Below are 24,129 nucleotides of genomic sequence, written 5' to 3'. Positions count from 1 at the left end.
GTTCACTAGTTCATCCCACATGCTTTTGGTACTGGGATAAAGCATTAGTGTGGGAATAAGAGCTTCTGAAACGGCCCCGAGGATCATGACTTTTAAAGTTGTGTCAATATTGACCAGTCTCTTTTCCTCTTCAGACCAATGTTCCTCTCTCTTTTCCCTACCAAATCTTGCTCCAGTTGGATCAAGAAGTGGATTGAGAGGACTTCTAGGAATATAGGGTCCTTCATTTAAATTTTTTATCATATTACTCTCAATACCAGTGACATGTAAAATCATTCTGGCTTTCCACGTGCCAAATTCATCACCATTCCCACTGAATTTGGGAACAGGAGTGTTTGAGAAGTGCACATGCAAGTGTGGAGAAGCAGGAATAGGAGGTGGTGGTAGGGGATTATTGTTAACATGGTCATTAGTCTGTTCAGTTTCAATAATAGGAGGAGGTCTAGTATTTAAAGGGTTTCCTTGTGTATTCTCTAGGTTGGCCATCAAGAAAATACAGATCTAGGCAAGTATGTTAGCCTTCTGCTCTAATACAAATTGTAAGTCCCTCACTTGATGGTTTAACCCACAAGTGTAGAATACAAGAAGTCAAATAATCACTAGATAGGACTAGTATGAAACGTCAAGTAAGCACTAGATTGGACTAGTATTACAATAAATATAAATGCAAGAATATATATAAAGTAATACGTACTTAAGCAATATAAAGATAAGCAATTAAAGTGAATGGTGAGACACAATGTAATTTTCAAGTGTATTTTATTTATTGATGTTAAATAAAATACAAGGTTGTTGCGGAACAAGATATTACAAAGTAAGTATCTAAACAACCTATGAATTACAAGTGATCTAACTTTGTTAAATAAACTCCTTGATCGAAATAATTAAAGTTGTGAAGTATAACTGTTTAGATCGAGAGTATTTGAACAAAAGCACCAAATTGCAAAAGTGTGTTTTGGACGAGGGAAGTAACTTGGTATTTATAGGCAAAATATTCTTTTTGCCGTACAAATATGGTTACATGCATTTAAGGAAATGACTTTAATTCATTAAATGCATTGATTAAAGTACAAGAATAAAGTCACATGATAGTGACTTGTCTTCTAATTAACCAACCACCTTTACATGCGTGTAAGACTTTTAACAAAGGATAAATGGATTGTCCGGGTAAAGGCATAAAGTCAATTCCTCGTAATCAGTGTTCAGACTTGTAAGGTCTAGAACACTGACAAGAACTCCAGTCAGGAGATCTGGTAAGTCTTCCAGTGAGCTCCGCTATTTGTTAGACTTCTTGCTTCAGACTTCAGTCTTCGACTTCAGTGAGAATGTTCTTCAGTGGAAAGATCTTGACTGGAGTGAAGTCCAGTGAACAAATCTGGAGGAATCCAGATTCCTGTACAATTCACTGGTCTTCACATAATTTCTGGACAAATCTTCAGAGGGCTCCAGTAGACACGTCTGGAGCGAGTCCAGTAAATCTGGACCTAACACATTCATTTCTAAGATGCACCCAAACTAAATCACCTGGAGCAAAACTGGACTGTCCTCTCTGCTTGTTCGCTCTTGCCTTGTAATCTGCATTAGTCTTCTCAATTATGGCCGTCACTTGTAGGTGCATTTTCTTGATTTCTTTTGATCTGGTCTCAGCTTCAACACTTGCCTTTGGTTCAATTGAAAATGGAATCAAGTGAATCAGAGTTGAAGGATTGACACCATAGCATATTTTAGATGGTGATTTACTGGTAGAATAGTTAGGAGCTTGATTTCTTTTGATCTGGTCTCAGCTTCAACACTTGCCTTTGGTTCAATCGAAAATGGAATCAAGTGAATCAGAGTTGAAGGATTGACACCATAGCATATTTCAAATGGTGATTTACTGGTGGAATAGTTAGGAGCTTTACTGAAGGCAAACTCATCATGAGCAAGCTTCAAATCACAATCCTTCAGTGTCTTCTTCACCGGTGTTCTTAACAGCATGCCAATTGTTCGATTAGTGACTTCAGTTTTCCCATCAGTTTGAGTATGATGAGACGTACTGGACATTAATTTGTTACCCATCAATCTCCATAACGTCTTCCAGGATTAACTCAGAAACTTGACATCTCTATATGAAACAATTGTCTTAGGAATCCAATGCAAACGAACTATCTCCTTAAAAAATAAATTTGCCACTGCTGAAGCATCATTTGTGGTGTTGCAAGGGACAAAATGTGCTACTTTTGAAAAAATGATCAATAACCACCATTATTAAATCTTTTCCCTTCGAGGTTCTGGGCAGTGTAACAATGAAATCTATGCTAAGTTCCTCCCATTGCTGGTTTGGAATTGGAAGAGGAGTATGCAATCCTTGATGAAAAGTTGTCTTTGCCTGGTGACAACTTGGACAATGACTCATGATATTCTAAACATCATTCAGTAAACTTGGCCAGTAGAAATGTTCAGTGAAGATCTCTCCAGGTTTGTTAATGTCAAAATGGCCAGCTAAAGCTCCTTCATGTGCTTCCCTTATCAGTAAATCTTTCAGCTCTGTCTCACCGACATAAGTTTTATTAGTGGCCATATTACCACCACCTACTGAGACCTTCTTTATTCCCCCACTACCATCGTTCCCCTTTTTAGGGTTAGGGTTTTTAAGAATTCCCCTAACCGGAACCTTCCTCCCATCTATATTCTTAATCTTCGACGCAAGACCTTGAAGATTGGCTTTTGTAGAATTACTGCTGTCCATTAGCAGCACAAAACCATGAAATCACGACACCAGTAAAAAACAATGCAAGCAAACTATGTAAAGCACGTAACGAAACAAAGAAAAACCCTAAATCTAGAATAAAAATCCTAAGAAAATGCTTGATCTCTTTATATGATTAGATAGCCAGGCTAATTACAAGAAAAGTAACACGTAGTAATCTAAAAGAACCCAAGATGCTAACCAAAGAGAAAGAAAAGAAACCGTAATCAAAGAGCAGCGAAAAAAAAAGGAAAACCCTAAGATTCCTAAGACGAACCAAGAACAGCTAACCAAGATCAAGATTTATAAGGAATAGGATGGAAAACATGATCTGATTAGGCTGAGTTGAAACAAAATTCGGGTTAGGGGAAGGTTAGCAAATCTCTACTTTAGGGAAAGAGAATAGGGTTTTCTAGAGATTTCTTTGTTCTCGAAAATCATCTATATTACCTGTAGAAGATCACAAGGATGAGAGATCTTGCTCAAACTTCAATTAAACACCAAGAATCGAATGAATCTGAAGGAGATTTGCTTGAGAGAGAAGAGGGGTATTATGGGGCTGGAAAACTCAAGTATTATCTGATTTAAGACAATTAGGGGAGCCTAATTATCACTTAACTCCTAGCCATCCTTTTCTTAATTGTCACTTTAAGTCCCTTAACTCTATAAACGATTCGTTTAAGACTTAACTTGACTTTCGGGAATACTTATCGACTCAATCCAACACATGACGCATATAACTTTCTTTAATACTTCTATTTAACCTCACATTAACATATTTAATGATATAATTCATTAACACTTGAATACATTAGTCATATATAGTGATCATTATCACGTAAACATATTTATTATTTAAACACATAAGATCTAATAGAAACTAAAAGTTGACTAACGACATGGTCAATGGTCGACATAAAAAGTTTGGGATTTTACACATCTACATATGCGAGAGCAAACTCTTCAAAACATTGCCAAAATTCGAACCCGGTTTGTGCACACCAAAGTTAGGGGTGTCAGCCTTTAAAAAAAATTAGTAAAATGCAGGCCCCGTCCCATGAACTTTAGGTACCCTGCTCAACAATATGAATAGTGCCCCATTAAACATCAAAAAATTTCATTTAAAATGAATTAGTTAATAAGTATGTATTAATAAAAGCATCAAAACAACTATGACAATAATGTCGTAAATCAATATATATGTTTGTATAATGGTTTGCGATTTTGGCTCTTTGCGACCTGCCCGCAAATTAACGTCCAAAAATATAAATTATTAGTATGAGATTATTATTATTATTATTTTATCCAGTGTGGCGGGCGGCTATCGATCGGTTACCTAAATATGTAGCTCTCGAATCAAGGAATTGTCACTTTCGTAATACTCTTTGCGGTTTGTGAAGCTTGGCATGAAACTATCGAACATTTGGTATGTTACCGCTAAGTTGCTTAAGAGGTTTGGAGTCGTGTGAGCAGGTGGACACTTTTTTTCTCATCTATTAAAGAATGAAATGAGTTTCCAGATAAATTGGGATTCTGCAGAAAGTCGAAGAAGGTTCTTAAAAGCCTAACGTTTGTTACTAGTTGGTGTCTTTGGAAGGCAAAGAACAAAAAGATTTTTGAGCAAGCAACGATTTGTGTCCACCAAATTTTCACGAGGCTAGGGCTATAGGTTTTTTTGTGATATAAGAGTAACAAAAAAAGGTGTAATTACTTGGGAGGACTTGATTAGTTTCAATGTAAAGTGACTTTTGTAACTTGTACCGTATTTGCAGAGTATGGTGATTATATACAATGACATATACTTTCCAAAAAAGAAAATATAATATATATTTAAATTAAATGTATTTAAATGATATCTTGTGTTATATATAAACGGTTAATGTACTATTTGATATATAAAATTGAAGATATATAGTTGGGTTTAATTTAATAACATCACATACACATCATTAATTTATTACTACTAGATTTAACTACATATTCACATTGACAATAACATTAATGTATTCTAACACTCACTATATATAAATATATATTAAGGTATGAATGAGAATTTGAGTGCCCGTGAATTTTGGGTGCCCCGCTCAATTGAGCCCATTGCACATGCTATAAATCGGGTCTCGTAAAATGATAATGACAACCCTTAATAACTTATTATTACACTCATAAAAATAAGTACTATATACATTAAAAACATTCATTTGAAATTTCGCACAACAAAGTATAAATTTTAACACACTCAAATAGTTTATACTTTCAACATAAGGGCTATTATTAAGGAAATCCAATTTGTTTTTATATACGTTGTTGTTTATCGAAGAACTAGCTAATTAAGACGTCTGTAACAAAGTTTCAATACGATAATTTCTTAATATTATTATCTTTTATTTTACTTTTTGCTTTTAGTTTTAGATTAAATGAGAGAGAATAATATATTCTCTTAATAAGTAGCCTAATAATATTTCTAAAAAATTTAAAATATGACAAGTGTATCATTTCAATCTATCAAATGTCATAATCACAATGTTACGAGAATTGCTTAGGAGGATTTATCATTGAAGCAACTTGTTGGCTTTTGATTTTTATGTTATGACCTAATGTGTTTTAATATATTATTGAAGAGTATTGTTTAAAAATTATTAAAAAAACAAATAATGAAATTATCAATGATACAAAGTAACTACGGGTTTTTCCAGTGTTATATATATTTTTCTCACTTTTTACCAAATTATTGACTAAAAGAGTCATGAAAACTAGCAACCCTTCACTTTTTCAAGATTCACATATCCAGTGCAAAAGATTGATAGAAAAAGAATAAGAAAACGAAAGTTTCAAAGATAAATATAAAAGTTTAAAATAAAGTATGATGAAACACATGTTCCATTCACAAAAGTTGTTCAAATTTCCAAGAGTCATCGGTAGTGAACATCCTTGAGCAGTTGGTGATATCTAGTCCATAAGTAGTATCGTTTTGAATATTCATGTCAGTTTCATAGTGATCATTAATTAACATGCTTAAGTTGTTCATAAATTGATCATCGTCATCATCCCAGAATCCAGCATCGAAGTTGTTGTAATTTGTAGAATTAAAAGACGAGGAGCACCGGTCAATACTTGGTAAAACTTGATGTAGATCCTCATGCATAAAATTCTGGTTTCTATTTGAAATGTCATAATTTGAAGAGGTCGAAGATGATGAACAAGACGATAGAAGGGGTAAAATGTGATTATCAGTAGTGGTAGTAAGCAGTATCTCATGAGGTTCTATCAAAGGAACTTCATCAGTGCAAAACTCAACTACGTGGGATACTTCCACAATTCTTTTGCTTTCTTCATCATCTTCTTGTTCCTCGTTAGCTACCTCACTAATTGTACTTGATTCGACTGAAAGTGTATCATTAACTATCACATCATTTTCTTTGTTTTCATTCTCCATTAGTCCAGGAATTATTGCGCCTTTTTGGATTTCTGGTGCTACCGTTGGAGGGATAGAAGGAGAAATCGGTTTATGAGTGAGGGGATCAATTCCCATTTTCTTGAGCTTTTTCTTGATATGGGTATTCCAATGATTTTTTATTTCATTATCCGTTCTGCCAGGAAGATGAGATGCGATCTTTGACCATCTAGCAATTATTACCAAAGCCCAAGCATAATTAGTCGTTATTTTCAAAAAATTAATTAACTTATTAACTATCTACGAATGTCTACAGTGTGAAAAGTTAAAATTGTGTTTATTTAACTAACATGGTACCCGCACAATGCAGCGACGGTAATGGTGACAGCGGTTTAGTGGTGTCGGTGACTGATGGTAATGATATCGACAATTGGTGTATAAGTTGATGTAAAGGTTATAGTACAAATATTTTTAGAAGATAAAGACTTAGAGCGTAATTAGCGAGATAAGGATTTAAAATATAAATTGTTTCACTAAGAACAAATTTGGTAATCTCTAATAACCCTTTTTATAAGTGGTGTTTATTAAGGGTAATTTCATACTTTCGCATGTAAGTATTATGTAATACTTTTCAAATATAGTGGTAGGATAAATTATTATAAAAGACTATAGATTAAATTTCAAATCTTGTGCTTTGTAGTATTTGGCGAATTGTAAGTTTTTCATTGTTCGGATATATACAAATCACAAAATCTGAAAGCTCATTATTATAATAAACACAACTTTAGTTATTTAACATGACTCATTCGTATTATATTCAAGATGCTTAACTTAATTATATATCAAGAACTACTAATTTAGAATAATAAATTGGGTAGACCTTTTCTTATATTCAGCCACTCATTTTTAAAGATTTTCGTCCGGTACCTCTTCAGAAAGATTCTTTTTTATCATATGCACTAGCTAGGCCATTTCTTATAATATCATGGACCATAAACTTTATACACATTGGATTAGAATTGGTCCAATGGTGTTTCCCACAAAGACATGTTATGAACTATTTAACTTCTATATATATACATATCTATATACACACTTGTATGTACACGTACATAAATACTTAACAATACAAATGATCTGTTAATTTATAAAAAAATTATACTATGTCAAAACGATGCGGTTTAGAAGTTACGCAACCATGCATAAACAAAACGGGTTGTTTTTAATTCAAAAAAAGATACAAAGTAATTTCTTCCTCATTCTAAAGGTGCAATTTTATAGAATGTCACCAAAATTTAGAATCATATGTATATGCATGACTTGTCTGCCACTCGACATATATATAGTGATATAGAAGAAAGTAAAGACAATATGTATACCTGTTGCCAAGTTGAGCATGAAGATCAATAACTATCGTCTCTTCATATTCAGATAACAAACCTCTTTTCAAATCGGGTCGAAGATAGTTCGTCCATCTCAACCTACAACTCTTTCCACACCTTAAAAGTCCTAAAGTAAAAAGTTTATGCCATGTTAAGGAAAAGTTATAGATTTTTCTGACTAATGATGAATTATTATCTAATTTAAGGTATAATTCTAGGATTTTTAATCACTTTATTAAATAACCAAACACGTTTGCACATGTAATGAACATCTTTAGAGTTGATAAAGTAATTAATATGATAAAGTTCTAATTAACATAATGAAAAACATATCAATGAGTTGCAATATGATCACTTCATATTTATTCAACTATTTTAATATTATTGTCTGTCATCAAACATGAAAGGAGTCATGATCTAATTGTACCTGCAAGTTTAGGGACAGCTCTCCAACAACATTGGCCATTAGTGAGAATGAAGTTGATGAGCTTTTGATCTTCATCAGCAGTCCATGGCCCTTGTTTTAAACCTACTTTATCACAACATGGTCGTCTTCCCATTTCTCGATATCGAATCGATATTGGTACTATCTCCTTAAAGTGTTTGTATATGTATATTTATATGAATATGTATGTGTAACCAACTTGAAAGAAACTTAAGAGTGCAAAGGTTTGCTCTGGTTAGACTAAATACCTTCATCGCGTTGGGTCATATATACTACCAAAGTCTACTCTAGAAAACACGGTTTTATGTTTGCTTTTCACTTGTTTTCATAATTCCACTTAACTTTTTATTTTATTTTTTTTTCTTTTTACTATGAAGACTTTATCATTTGTTTCTTACTCATACGTACACGTGTCTTGGATAAATATAAACACGTATTGTGACAATGTGTAGTCTGGATTGTACAATTTTTTTGCAAACACCAACAAATGTCAAAATAACACAAATAATACCAAAATATAGCACATTCAAAATAAATTATTAAATCATCTAAAATAATATCTAAACTGAAATTGCTAAGATCAACTAATATTTTCAATGTAGAAAGCTAGATTGTTAGCAAAATAGTCGTTATTCGTAGGTACGCAACTTTCAGCATAACTTCTTCTGCATAAATGCTCGAACTTCATCTTCCAACATATTATTCACTTTGGATTTCACTATAGATTTAAAATCATTAATATTTAAAAAAAAATGGAAAAAATCTAAACGGTAAATGTTAAGATCAAATATATTACTCGTCTTTTCCAGAATTTATACTCTCCGAATCACGTTGAACCATGCAAACAAAGAACCCAGAACAACACAATTCCATCGAACAGAATGAATAAAATAAAATAACCTAAACCCTAATGATGACGTACCCAACTAGATGCTTAGTACCCAGGAAGACGCTAGATGAAGATTACACCCAAGCTACTACGCACAGACTACACAGAGCTTTAGCTTAAAAGATAAGCATGAATAATATACTATCATATCCTTTCCCTAAATAACGGGATTCTTTTCAAGAATATGGGAGACTTAATCGCGTCCCCAACGTACCCTCCAAGATACATTGGGAGGAGAACAGAAGAGGCAACTAACCCTAAAAGATCATCTATCATCACAACTGGCGTATAAGGGAGAAAACTCGTACCGACAGGGAATCGCCACCAAGAAACTTATATACTTTGTAATCTCTCCTTTACACATTTACACCTCCGCTTGGCTGTACAAACAATTGGCCCCATCCGTGGGATGCCCGATCCCTACTAGAAGCGTCACAATCCAATCCAGAAAAGCCAATTCAAAATTTCCAGATTCCCATCAAAAATGTACGCTGGGGAAGAAATCACCAACACAAAAAATGCAAATCCCGAACAAAATAAACACCAAACGAAAGGATCCAGACGAATCATACATTTCGCCAAGAGATTTGTGTTTTCCCGCTTTGAGAAACGCAAAACCTAGTAAAGATCCATTAATAATAGAAGCCCAGATACTTAATATTTATTTAAGAAGAGTGTACATTGACAATGGAAGCAAATGTGACATCATCTAGGAGCACCGCATCTTGTAACTACCAAAGTCAATCAGAGCACGAATGATAAAGCCTATGGGTGCACTTGTAGAATTAGCATGAGACCGTCTATGGTCCTTAGGGGAGATAGACCTAGACATCACACTGGGAGTATTCGTACTCACGAACAGAAACCCTAGATTTCACCATGGTACGCACACCATCACCGCACTACCTCCACCTTGGGAGACCAGCAAACCAACGAATGGAGATGGTACCATCGACGGTTCACGCCATGGTATTATTCCAAACAATCATAGGAGTAGGATTGATAAAATCAAGTTATAATCAAATCAAACAAGTAAGCGATGTCAAAAAGACAAGAGGAACCTCTAGAAGAAAACCAACAACCACTTCAGTCTGTAAAAAACACAAAACAACAGCAAGATACTTGTAATCCCAACCTTTCTTGACGAGTGGATCACTATTGGAAATGGGCTTCAAGAAGACCTCAGGAAGAAATTACAGAAACTGTTGTAACAGAATATTGATATTTACGCGTGAGAATACAAAGATATGACTGGGGGTTCCTAGAACCCACCCTGGGCGAAACACCTTCATCACGGAACATCGTCTAAATGAAAGAAAAAATATAGAACCGGTGCCGCAAAAAAAACGAACCATATCATTAGAAAGGGATGAAGCAGCATGTAAGGAAGTAGATGAATTAGTCAAAGCCGGAATCGTACGAGAAGCCACGTACCCTACGTGGATTTAAACCCAATTATGGTAAAAAAAAAAAAAAAAAAGGAGACGGTGGTTGGGGGGGGGGGTTGGAGGATGTGCGTGGATTTCACGGATATAAATAAAACATGCCTAAAAAGATTGCTACCCATTACCAGAGATAGATTGGAAAGTAGTGTAATAACACGATTTCTGCTCTTGATTCGATCTCAACAATGGCGGTTCAAGTGTGTGTGTTCTTGGTGTGTTTAGTGTGTGTGATTTTCTAGAGAGAGAGAGAGAGAGAGAGAAACGATCTGGATTAAGTTGTATGTAAAAATGGATCAAAGGCTTATGATTTCTAAGGAGTTGAGGGTATTTATAGTCTAAATCTACAATTAAGCTAATTGACACTCCTAGTCCCTCAACCATAGAAACCTTTTTCACCATGTCTTAACATCAACAACGTCCACTAACTTAAATTACAATTTATCACTATTATTGGATTTCTAACATTCTCCCCCTTAGTGATATATTGTAATGAATGAAGTACGTGTTATTTTGTCTTGTAGAAATTAAGTTGATGAGCCTGATGGTGAAGACAATTGGTGTGATGAAACAAGTCTTCAAAGCTTTCTCATTGTCTCTGGAGAACTTGAATCAATCTTGGTCTTGGACTTCTTGTAGTTAAAACATGATGAAATTCTCAATGTTCTTTTTGAACTGAGAATAAAAATGAATGAGTCTAGAATCTTTGAAAATTGTTGAACCATGAATCAAAGTTGTCTTTTGAAGTGCGGAAGGTATAAACTTGGCTTTGGTTCTTCAATTTTTGATTCTTGAATGAAAATTTGTTTCCTTGGAATGAAGTATCAAAAACTTAAACTCCCCCCCCCCCCCTTGATATATGCATTGAAGCTTCTTGATCAAGTATTATTATATGACTTTGAAGATCTTGAATGAAATTTTGTTGATGAAGACTTTTTCGAAGCTTTACTTCTTTGTCTTGAATCTTCCAATCAATCTTTCAACTTTTGTAGCTTTGATATTTTGTCAGTTTGACTTAAACACTTTGGAGAGTAATCTTTTGAACAAGATTTTGAATTAATCATGCTCCCCCTCAATTCATAAACATAAGCATTTTGAACATCATATTCCTTTTTTTTTTAAATCAAGAACTCAATTCTGAAAATGAACAACTCAAATCTGAAGATCTGAGCTCAATTGACTGAAATTCCATTAATTGCAAGTTTTCCCATCAATCCCATACACTAAATATTCTCTCTTCTCCGTTACCTCCATACACTTACTACAACCTTCTTACTAACTCTATGTTTGCACAAATCAAGCTCAAAGATTTTCTTTCTCAATCAATCATAATCTTTTTTCTCCCCCTCATAATGACAAAGTTGGGAACCAATGTCATTATGCAAACATTGATTGATCGAATACGAAAAGAAAATATCAAAAGTTAAAACTAGATTTGCATAGAGAAGTATCAAATAACAACACATCAACCCAATTCAATAATCCTAACCCAAAGAATTCTAAGGGTAACTAAAATGTAAGGTTGAAGTTGTTGATATAAATGTTATAGTATGATATTGGTGGTTTTTATGTTTGTGAGATGAGAAATGGAAAAACCGGATAAGGATGATCCGTTAACATGTTCAAAAATCAAAAAGATTAATGAAATACCGATAGAAATGTATGACATTTTTCGGATTTCCTATGTATCATTGAAATATGCACAAAGCAATTTTCTAACATAGTTTGGTCTTGTAGCTTTTCAACTACGAGAGTGCTTTAAAGAATATAAATCATGGTCAGTGTCACCTAAGGCGTTCGATAACCACAATCTATTATCCTTAAAGACTTTTAGGTAACACCCGAGGTCACTGATAGACTTCTCGGTCACTCAATAATCACATAAATGTAATTATGAGACCTACGTTCAACATTGGAAAAGATATTAGCATTGGTAGGATTTCCATTTGATCATCATGGAATATCAATTAAGATATTACTACAAATGTTCCGGCTATATCACATAGATATGCAATAATATCACAAAGATATGACTCAAATGTGTCTTAAGAAAATAAAGAAAGATCAAATTAATGATCAAGCAAGATAGCTCTAGACACAACATGATGAAATGAAGTCGGGGACTGGAGCAGAATGTAGCCCTTTTTCAATATTAACATCTTCCTAATGAAGAGTCAATAAAAATGTGAAAAATCTCCGTGAGAAATGAAACAAGTATTTGTTAAAAAACACTTGAGTGGTTAGGTAAATATGTGCATCGCTTCACTGGGTCCATGAAGTCTTTATCGAGATATCAACAAATGACATCCGATCTAAATATGTTTTACCCGGCGATTTTGAGAAATTTAGGGAAGGGTGTCATTTTTTTAACCCTTTTCACACAACATATCACCATAACCTCTCACTTTTCGACTTTACTCTCTCCATCTTATTTGCACGAAACCATCATTACTCAAAATACCCTTACAATCTAAATAATTGAATATTCCGGGGTTAGAACTCATCGGTGATGATGAAGTTCATGGAGTGAATGAATCGCTCATGTGCAAACTAAACACCGAACTTCATTTGATGAAAATCATTTGAAAATCATCAAATGTGTATAAGAAAATGATTTGAAAACCATTTGAAGTTTTGAACCTTTTGAAATCACAAACTCCCCCTTAATCTATGCAAAGGTAGACTTTAAAAAATTTTCATTGAAGGTAGAGCAAAAATTTGGTTTTTGTGAATTCAACTAGAGTAAAATCTTTGTTGTGATATATACATGGAAAAAAATTTGAGAGTCTAAAAGTGAACAAGATTTTAAGAAACACAAAGTTTTGCGTCAACAACAATGTTCCTAGTAAGACTACTAGGGAGTACACAAAGGCGTTGAATCCTTCGCATCTTACATCAACAAGTTGGATGCAAATAAAACATTTAAGCACAAATTTAACTCAATCAATTGTTCAAGATGAGACAACTAGGGAGTACACAAAGGCGTTCAATCCGTCGCTTCTCATATCAACAATTGAGAATAACAAAACTTTTGAAAAGAAAAATAAATCTTTTGAAACTAAATAAAACTTTTTAAGAACGGGTTATACACAGAGTATGTATAAGTCATTTTGAAATAAATAAATCGTTAAAGCACAGGTTACATACTTAGTATATGTAAGCCACAAAGATAAAGAAAAAAATAAAGGAAATCTTTTTGTTATTTTTCAAAACTTTATATTTTTGTATTTGATTTTTGTCTTTTCAGATTTTGTATTTTTTTTTTCAAGAATGTATCAAGAACAAATAAGTTAAGGTTCAAGATTTAACATGCCAAGTTTAGAGATCAGAAAGTTAAACCTTTTCTCATCCAATGGTTTAGTGAACAAATCTACAAGTTGTTAGTCAGTTCCCACAAAATAGAGTTCGATGTCACATTTCTCAATATGATCTTTGAGAAAATGATATCTCACATCTATATGCTTTGACCGAGAGTGATTTACTGAATTGACTGCAATAGCAATGGCACTTTGAGAATCACAATAGATGGGAATATGATCATATTTCAGACCATAATTAGTAAGCTGAGTCTTCATCCATAACACTTGAGCACAACCACTAGCCGCAGCTACATATTCAGCTTTGGCTGTTGATAGTGACACACAGTTTTGTTTCTTGGAAGACCAACACACAATTTTATCACCCAAAAATTGTAAAGTATCAGAAGTGCTCTTGCGATCAAGCTTACAACCGGCATGATCTGCATCTGAATAGGCAGTTAAATTGAATCCAGTATCCCTTGGATACCAGAGACCTAAATTGGGTGTACCCTTCAGATAACAAAATATTCGTTTCACAGTTTGAAAATGTAAATCAGTTGGAGAAGCTTGATACCTAGCACACATCATGTTGCAAACATTTATCTGGGCGAGATGCTGTAAGATACAACAATGAACCAATCATACTTCTATATCTCTTTTGGTCAAATGGTTTCCCATTTTTATCAGCATTAATACTTGTACGAGCAGCCATTGGAGTTGAAATTGAAGAACAAGTAGTCATATCAAACTTTTTCAACATGTCATAATGTACTTACCTTGTGATATGAAAATACCATTTGGTAGTTGTTTGATTTGAAGACCCAAAAAGTAGTTCATTTCCCCAATCATGCTCATTTCAAAATGATTAACTATTAGAGATGAAAAGTTTCGGCAAAATGTTTGACTGGTTGACCCAAAGATAATGTCATCAACATATATTTGGACAAGAAGAACATGCTTACCTTGTTTGCGAAAGAATAGGGTAGGGTCAATTGTGCCTTTGGTAAAGCCACCTTTAATCAAGAAAGTAGATAAGGAATCATATCATGCTCGGGGTGCTTGCTTAAGACCGTAGAGAGCCTTGTCTAACCTGTAGACATGGTTTGGCCTTTTGGGATCAACAAAACCTTCTGGTTGTTCAACGTAAACTTCTTCTTTGAGATCACCATTCAAGAAAGCTGTCTTCACATCCATTTGAAACACAGTGAAGTTTCTGAATGTAGCATAAGCTAAGAAAATCCGAATGGCTTCCATTCTTGCAACTGGAGCAAAAGTTTCGTTGAAGTCAACACCAGGTTGTTGGCAATAACCCTTTGCAACTAATCGAGCTTTGTTCCTTACTACCACTCCATTCTCATCTTTCTTGTTCTTGAAAATCCACTTTGTGCCAATAAGTTCATCTTTTCTTGGATTTGGAACTAATCTCCAAACTTTCAGTCTTTCAAACTGAGCGAGTTCGTCTTGCATAGCTTTAACCCATTCTAGATCTTGAAGAGGTTTAGAAACAATTTTGGGTTCAATGTTGCTAAGAGAAAGTGCAACCAGATACTCATTCACTGAAGTACGAGTAGTTACTCCGGCTTGTGGATCTCCAATGATTTGATCTGTAGGATGATCTTTTCGCATACGTGACCATTTGCGATCATGAGGAGAGGATCTTGTTGATTGACATCATCATCATCATTAAAACCAAAGTTTTGCTGAGAGGTGGTATCATAGCTTGGTATAACAGCTTCCTCGTAAGATGGATGATCAAAATCAAGAGGCACATATACATTTGGAGTGTTTATCGGATTGGTAGTCTGGGTAAATTGGTTAGGTTGTTCTTGAACATTCACTGGAGAAGAATTATCAGGAGAGGATTGAGAAGAAGAATCATTAGAAGAGGATGAAGAACTACTACTTGAAAGTAGCATTTTGCTCAGAAGAACTTGATGATGATTCATGATGGTTGTCAGGAACTGGATCATTGTTTGAAACTGGTTCAACGATGACTTGAGGTTCTTCATCATGAATCGGTTTAGAATTGTAGAATTCTTCAAAAAGAATATCTAACTCATCACTTGTTGGAGCTGGAAACTTCTTGAATTTAGATGCTAAAGTAGAAGTTCTTGATGAAGTACTTGAAGCACTTGGATCATTACTTGTTGGTAGCAAACTTTCTTGCTCAAAGATCATGCCCGATATCTCATCAAACCAAACATTCATTGTTTCTTGAACCGTATTTGTTCGGCATTGTAGATTCGGTAGGCAATCGATGTCTTGGAATAACCAACAAAGTAACCTTTATCACATTTCTTCTCGAACTTTCTAAGATTTTCCTGATCATTCAGAGTATAACAAACACACCCAAAGATATGAAATAGTTGATGTTGGGTTTCCGTTTGTTAACAACCTCATAAGGAGTCTTCTCAAAACGCTCATTAACAATGGACCGATTCTGAGTGTGACAAGCAGTGTCACAGCTTCAGCCCACATATTGGAAGGTAACTTAGAATAGGCAAGCATGGTTCTTGCAGCTTCCACAAGCGTTCTATTTCTCCTTTCAACTACACCATTTTGTTGTGGGGTACGAACCGCAGAGAATTGGTGAGTAATGCCTCTGGATTTACAAAATTCATCAAACACGACATTTTTGAACTCAGTCCGTTATCTGATCTGATGTAACGGACTGGAAGTTGAAGATTTACTTGAGTAGAAGTGATGAAATCGATCAAAGTTTGAGTTGTTTCATCAACAATAACCAAGATGTATTTCTTCCCATTTCGGCTTTGTACTTTCATCGGTCCACAAAGATCCATGTGAAGCAAATGAAGAGGTGCTAATGAATTTGGAGATTTCTTGGGTTTATGAGAAGCTCGTTTAATCTTCCCAACAGCACAAGAACGACACACATGCTCACTTTCATACTTATAGTCTGGCAAGCCTTCAACAGATGCTTGTTGACCAAAGTATTGATGGTAGGAAAGTTTAGGTGAGAAAGCCTTCTATGCCACAACCAAGAATTCTTTGATGTAGCTTTCGAAATGAGACAAATATTATCAGTTGGTTGGTTATCATCGAGATTAACGGTAAAAAGTTATCATCACGGTCGCCACACAAAATGTCAACTCCATCTAGAGTTTGAACTTTGCAAAGAGATTGTCGAAAAAGAACTTGAAGATTGTTGTCACAGAATTGTCCAACACTGAACAAGTTATGACTTAATCCTTCAACATAGTGAACTTTCTTAATGACAATTCCATTGCCTTCAATATCACCATAGCCTAAATAGGAGCGAAATTGTTGTTACCAAATCGAACAGTTCCCATGAATCGTTTGATAAAGTTCTTGAGCAATGCTTTAGTGCCAGACATGTGTTTTGAACACCCGGAATCGAGTATCCAAACACAGATGGTTATTTCCTGCAATCAATAGAATTAACCAACTTTAGGTACCCACTTGAAGACGGGTCCTTTGTGGTTAGTTAAAACAGGCAGGTATATAACTTAGGATACGCATACAAAATGCTTTAGTATCAACATAGCATTAACAAGCACATTATCAACAAGCACATTGGATTAAACCAACGAACATTAACACTCAAATCAAAGTAACATGTCTACCACCATTCAAACCATACACACGAATTAACATTGTTTACAACATCACAAGGCTTAGCCTTAGCACCATTAACATTGTTTTTCAAAGAGGATTTAAAAAAGATAAATTGTTTGACACATCAGGAACAAGCTTCTTCTTACTACCCGCTTTTCTCCTTTGCCTTTTCTTCCTTTTCTCAACTTTAGTGATCTTAGGTACTAAAACTTAGCTACCCATTTAGACTCACTAATCAAGCTCTTTCCACCTGTTGGATTTACACTAAGAAGATTAGAACGAGAGTTTTCAGCACTTTTATCTTTTTAGACTCTTTTGGAGGTGCGGAAACTTCTTGTTTCTTAGGTTTATCATGAGAAAACCAGCCATATCTATCCCTATACCTAGTTGCACCATTTGAAGCATCCCTAGTTAGAAAACTGAGCTAGATTTTGATACTTTAGGTAATGAACTAGATTGAGAGTTAGATGAAGAAACATTTGAATTGATTTCCAGAAGCTTCACTTGTTGTATTTGATTTTGGAATGGTCTCACTTGTTTGGTTTTGACATGCTTTTCTGGGTAGGCCACTTTTTTTTTAACTTATTAATTCTTGTTTTTTGACAGTCTTTGGTTCAGTCTTGACAACTTTTGGAATCTCGTTTTCTCTGAATAATATGAAGTTGGATCTTTGGTAAACATTTTGGAGATTCCTCTTTAATTCAACTTTGATTTTGGTAGATTCAATCTTTTTCTCAGTTTCAGAATCAAAAGCATATTCTCCCTCCATGAATTTATCAAAATCATCTTTTGTAAAAGGTTAACCGGAGAGATTTTTGAAAAATCAGGAATCTTGGTATCCAACTTCACACTATGGGTAGTCTTAGGAATTAGATCAACTTGAACTGACACATCTTTGGTTTCACAAGAAATTAGAGTAGCAGTATCAACACCTATACTAGCACTAAGCTTAGGGTGAACAACTAACTTTCAAGAGAATCACAAGTGAAGAACCTATAGTAGTACCATATCAAAACTAAACTATGTGCAAGTTCGTCATTAGATAAATCAGATTGCACATAATCATCAGCAAAAGTAGCAGCAGTTTGACATGAACACTCAAGAGAATCAGTCAAGTCTGGTGGAAGAATCAGTAGATGAAACACAGTAGTCTGAGTGGAATGGTCTACTTCAGCACTTAGATAAGTTTGAGTAGAAACATTCACACAAACTTTTTGGTGTCTACATCAATTAATTTATTCTCTGAACTTTGATTTGAGACTTGAGATGGTCAATGACTTGTTGTTGAGAATTCACCTTTTGTTGTAAATCTTCTATTTGTTTTTCCAAAAATGTGGATGGAACATACATTTTAGTAGGTTTAGGTGAAATACCGATTGACTCTTGGTTTTGAAAATTTGATGCTATTTATTCTAATTTAAAAATTGAAGATTCTTTAAAATTATATGAAGCATTTATAGCATCATAGTTGGCCAAAATTCAGTTGAGTTATTTTCTCAACATCATCAGTCTCAAATTCGTCATCCAGTGGACGAATAAATTGTTGTATCATACCAAGACGAAGAAAGTTTTCATCATACAGAGGTTCAATTTGGTCTTTTGCGCTTTGTAATGGAGTGATATTCTTAATCCCAACCCATGAAGAAGTTCTGATTTGTCAATTTTCGACTTGTTGAAATAGGCGGTAAAATCCAAAAAGGGTTTTGTTCACTTTATATACTTCTCTTGATAGAAAAGTATATTCTTTTTGAATTCCTCAATTTGGTTTTTAAGATTTTCAATCTCAACACTTTTTAAAAACAAGTATGATTTAAATCAGAAATCTTTATTTCTAGTTCAACATTGTTTGGTTTGGATTCTTGAAGCTTTTTATTAAGAATATCAACATCCATTTGTCTAGCATTTGCTCGAAGCCACTCATTGGTCTTTTGAATTTCAAGATCTTGATTGGCTTTTCAAGATCATGAATGGTCTTTTCAAGATTGTGACATTATGTAATAACTTAGAATCAGAGAGGCATTCAACTCACATTCTTTAACCAACATTTGATCTTTGTATGTTTGAAAAACTTGTTTAATAGTATCATAATCAAAAAGTAATTTGAATATTCTTCAAAGAGTTTTGTAATTTCACTTTTAGAATGAAATACTATTTTTCAACTTTTATATTTTTGGTTAAAGATGTGATATGATGTCAAATTTGATAAGGCTAAATCAAACGACTCTTTATCTTAACTATTGAAAAACAGAGTGTAGATTTACCTCATCATCCGGGTATTCATCGTCAGTGCTTTCAGCCTCAAAAGCTTTGTCCTTGGCCACCTCGCCATGAGCACACATTTGCAGAGAGATCTTCACTTCATCATCCGAGAGCAACAGCCATTGTCATCTTCAGCAGCAATGCATGACGGGCTTTTACTGCTTTGCCAACAACATCTTCTGCTTGTAGTACTCATAGTTCCGTTACGAGGTTCTTGCAATCATTGCAAAATGACCAGGATTTCCCCAATTGTAGCACTTTTTTCAGAAACTTTACCCTTCTCAACAACTTGTTTGTCATAACTTCACTTTCTTTTCTTTTCAACATGCTTGGATCCACTTGATTCACCTTGATCATAATCTTTGAGTGATAGTGTTCCTTCTTGGGAAATGCACTTGTGGAAAAGTGCGGAGATTGGTTGTTTGTTGGCCTCGCTTTGTAGTACTTTTTTTGAAGTGCTTGGTAACTGCGGCAAGAGCTTGATATAATTCGTCAAAACACCATCTCTTGGAGCCACATATCACCCCTCCTCACCAGACGAAGAACAACTACCATTTGCCTTTTAAGACTTCAGAAACCTTCTTTCAACAATTAATGCCAAAGGATCAGAAGATACAACTACTACTGGCATTTTGTTCGAGAAGCTTTGTTTAGACTTGATGTTCATTGAGTTTGAAGATTCATGAAGATTATGGATGGAGAACTTGCCAGATTTTCATGTTGCTTAATCTGAGTTCCATATCTTCCCACTCAGGACCAAGAACTTTGATGAATTTTATGTTTAACTCAAAATCTGATTTCTTGACATTGTTCTCTCCTAATTCATTTATGACATTGCAGAATCTACAGTAGACACCTCTAGAGATTCATTTGGCAATTTGCTGAAGTTGTCAAACTCAGTCAACACATTTGTCAATCTAATTGTTGAAGTTAGGTCGGATCCTTCCATTTGTCTGCCACACATCCCCATATCTCCTTGGCTGTATCATAAGAATCAACAGAACCATAGATTTCATCTGTATGCTTTGTATAAGCATGATCTAGCTTGTTATCTGCACTGTTCGATCCTTTTGTTCAGCATTCAAAAGATCAAGAGTGAGTATTGCACCAGTGGTGGGATGGCGATGAACTGCAAGTCCTTAAGATGGAATCTTTAAGAAGGACCATTTGGTTGACATTCCACGTAATCCATGAATCTTTTCTTCCATTGTCCATAAGAACCAGGTAGAAGAACTGGAGGTCTTGTTCGAACCTAATGCCAAAGCTTCACGAGAAGCCATTGAAAGAGATTTGATTTGGAACTTGAACTAGAATGAAAGTTGAAAATATCAGAATTTGAAAGATCTTGGAGAAGATCGTCCTAGGTATATCGTTTTGGGAAGAAGAAAAGTAAGACGATTGAAACAGATCGTCCTAGGTTTTAAAAGAATGAGACGATTCAAGAAAGTCGTCTTGAGAACCTTGGAGAAATTTGATTAGTATGGAATTAAAAGTGAAATTGAATGATGATTTTGTCTTTTGGAATGGAAATGAAACTGAATGAAAGTGATTGAAAGTTGAAATATAAACTGAAAAATGGAAATGAAATGATCTTGTGGGAATTGTCTTGAAATTTGAAGAAGAAAATGAGACGGTCTTGTATAAGATCGTCTTGTAAGACTGGTAAATTTTCTAAGTATTTTAAGAAAATTTGGACAGAGTTTAGTTCTGATGGTCTGAATGAATTTGAGCAAACCCATCAAGAATGATCGTTGCCAGAAGTGTGTGATTCCCCATCACAACAACTTCAAAGTATCACCAAACCACACCAACTTACAACAGATACGAACGATCTTGATGAAGATCGTCCTAGAGTGATGTTTTGATATGAAAAAAACGATTCTGCTCTTGATGAAATTGAATGGAATTGAATGAAAATTGATCAAAATCAGTTATGGATCGATATCAAGTGATGTTTTGCTTTGACACCAAATGTAATAACACGATTTCTGCTCTTGATTCGATCTCAACAATCGTTTCAAGTGTGTTGTTCTTGGTGTGTTTAGTGTGTTGATTTTCTAAGAAGAGAGAGAGAGAGAAACGATCTGGATTAAGTTGTATGTAAAATGGATCAAGGCTTAGAAACCATTAAGCTAATTGACACTCCTAGTCCCTCAACCTTAGAAACCATTTCACCATGTCTTAATATCACCAACGTCCATAACTTAAATTACAATTTATCACTATTATTGGATTTCTAACAAGTAGAATCGTTAATGAAATACAAAATGCAGTGCTTCCTAGACGCTTACAAAGGTTCATCAAATAGAATGGCCAAAAAAGATAAAGAAGAACACTCTACTCATACGGAGGCACATTCTGTAACATAAAATGCTCCTCGACTAAAAAAAGCAGGAGCAACCTACCAACAGCTCATAAACACGGCTTTCCACAAGTAATAGGGCGCAACCTAAAGGCCTATGTTGATGATATGGTTATCAAGAGCAAGACAGGAGATGACCTCCTTGGAGATATCCAGAAACTTAACCCTAAGAAGTGTTGTTTCAAATGGAGGCAGGAAAATTTCTAGGAAATTATATGACCAAACAAAGCCATACAAGCAAACCCATCAAAAAGAAGTTCAAACCTAAAACAGCTTGCAACGCTAAGTCGCTTCCTCTCGAAAAAAGTAGACAACTATTACCATTTTTCAGACCTTGAAGAACTTTGCAGCGAAAAAGTTTCGAATGGACTAAAACGGAGAGGTGGTCGAACAGATAACAAAACCATAGCTGATTTGTAAGTACTTTTCTCTTAAGCTACTCACTTTTCATTACAAGAAAATTGGAGATTGAACGTACGTTGAGAATTTGGAAGCTTCCTGCAACTTTGTTGTCCATGAAGTATTAGGTCTACTTTTTTTATGTTTTTATTGATTGCTAGGGGTACTTTGTTTTTGTGTCTAGCATTGTGGTTATGGGCGAATGGCATGTCTTTTGTCTTGTTCTTTATATTAATGTACCTGTTTGTATTTGGCATTCAACCTTTGTGCCTAAACTACATTGTTTTTGTTTACATATATATAAAGCTAACTAGGGTAAATGCCTTTTTACCGAAGAAAACATAGTTTAGTTACCTACATTAACTTCCCCCAAAAAGGAGAAACTTTATTCACATACCTCGCCGCCTCAACGGAGTATGTCCACCTAGTGTTACTTACAGAAGGGACCAAAAGCAATAACTAATTTTCGAAGCAGATCTTGCATGGTACCTAGAGATGAAAACTAGTGCTAGCCCTTGTTTCACCAGCTAGAAATTCCCCAGTACATCAACAGGCATCCTATTATGGACTCTCAGTTAAACTCGCTAAGACATACTCATGAAACCTTAAAAGTCGGGATGAATGGCAAAATAGGCAACTGAGCCAGGAGCCTATGAATCGAGTACACAGCCCGACGTGTAATAAAGGACAAATTTTGGCAGATTTTATAACAGAAATCAATGAGACAGGAAATTCGTTTACAACCCCACCCATTTGTGGTAAATGGGAAGTAGAATCTAAACCTGCGCGTTATACGTCGATAGGGCATCAAGTTCATAAGGTTGCGTGCCGGGATTAGACTAGTCAACCCAGATCAGAAGAATTACCGTATGCCCTAAAATTCTAATTCGAGGCAACCAACAATGAGGTAGAGTTGAAGCACTAACACCGGCTGAACCTCGCAATAGACATGAAGATTAGAAGCATTAAAGCATAGTCTATTCTCATATAGTCGCTTACTAGGAAGCGGAGAATACGAGGCCAGGGTAGTAACGTTATTTTTATACTTGAAAAAACAAGAGAGCTAATTGAGCATATAGCAACTTCAACATTGAGAACATATAAAGAAACCAAAACAAGAAAGCTGGTGTCTGAGCAAGCTGGCCTTGTTAACATTTGACCACATAGAAAGAAAGTATTGATAGAAGTAATAAAAGAAGATAAATATACAAAAGCAAGTAAACGCCTCGTACAAGGAAGAAGACAAACTGGATGACCCCAATAACAAAGTATTTGATAAGTGGAGTACTCCCAAAGATGATATATCAGCAGAAGATGGATAAAGCACTACATATAATTGATATAAGGCACCTTTAAAAAGGCATTTCCAAATTCATGGCTCCGCTATATGCCCCAGCTGCCAGAACAATAGTCTTTGAGATACTGAGGAATATGTAGCCTACACGTAGGACCCCGGTCATAGCACGAAGTCCCTTCTTCTAGATATTTTGGGCCGACAATGCAGCAAGATGAATTAATTGCTACAAATTGGGAAGCGTGTGGCTACATGCAATGTCCCTAAACTACCCAAGCATGATGTATCAGTCACCTCGGTGGTCTTTCTCAAAGTGAGAGTTTGACCTCATAGGACCCCTACCTAACTCCCTCGAAAGTCAATTTTAATCATAGCACTTGATACTTACCATAGGTGGAAGCCAAGCGGTGACCACGATAGACGTAAAAGCAATTGAAAACACCATCTGAGAATATATAATATACCGATTTGGATTGCCACAGACGATCGTCTCAGATAGTGGAAACAATCGTAAAGGGGGCATTTTCGGAGGTTCGCAAGAGACTCAACATCATAGAATGTTCACATCCTATACACCCCCGCAGGCTAATGGACAGGTGGAAGCAATTAACAAGTAATAGTGAAGGGGATGGAGAAAAG

At 35.1% G+C, this 24,129-nt stretch overlaps 1 protein-coding gene across 1 annotated transcript; it reads right to left on the bottom strand.

Moving 5' to 3' along the window:
• Positions 1 to 5,528: 5,528 nt before the first annotated feature.
• Positions 5,529 to 8,178, bottom strand: LOC122579405 (transcription factor MYB20-like). Its single transcript, XM_043751576.1, has 3 exons — positions 7,932 to 8,178; positions 7,502 to 7,631; positions 5,529 to 6,351 (listed from the first exon to the last, which is right to left on the bottom strand). The coding sequence occupies exons 1-3, from the start codon at positions 8,062 to 8,064 to the stop codon at positions 5,613 to 5,615; spliced, it is 1,002 nt and encodes a 333-aa protein (XP_043607511.1). The 5' UTR covers positions 8,065 to 8,178; the 3' UTR covers positions 5,529 to 5,612.
• Between the last annotated feature and the right edge of the window lie 15,951 nt (positions 8,179 to 24,129).

This window comes from Erigeron canadensis, chromosome 8 (genome assembly GCF_010389155.1).
Source record: "Erigeron canadensis isolate Cc75 chromosome 8, C_canadensis_v1, whole genome shotgun sequence".
NCBI classification, from domain to species: Eukaryota; Viridiplantae; Streptophyta; class Magnoliopsida; order Asterales; family Asteraceae; genus Erigeron; species Erigeron canadensis.
Note: the sequence above shows the minus strand (reverse complement) of the source record. Positions and strands in the feature narration are given on the sequence as shown.

What these genes read in the sequence shown, in the direction of transcription:
- LOC122579405 (XM_043751576.1), bottom strand. Translation starts at nt 8,064, where the DNA reads ATGGGAAGACGACCATGTTGTGATAAAGTAGGTTTAAAACAAGGGCCA. An exon ending in AGCTGTCCCTAAACTTGCAG is followed by an intron (nt 7,632 to 7,931) that starts GTACAATTAGAT and finishes TTTTTACTTTAG; the next exon opens with GACTTTTAAGGTGTGGAAAG. An exon ending in CATGCTCAACTTGGCAACAG is followed by an intron (nt 6,352 to 7,501) that starts GTATACATATTG and finishes AATAATTGCTAG; the next exon opens with ATGGTCAAAGATCGCATCTC.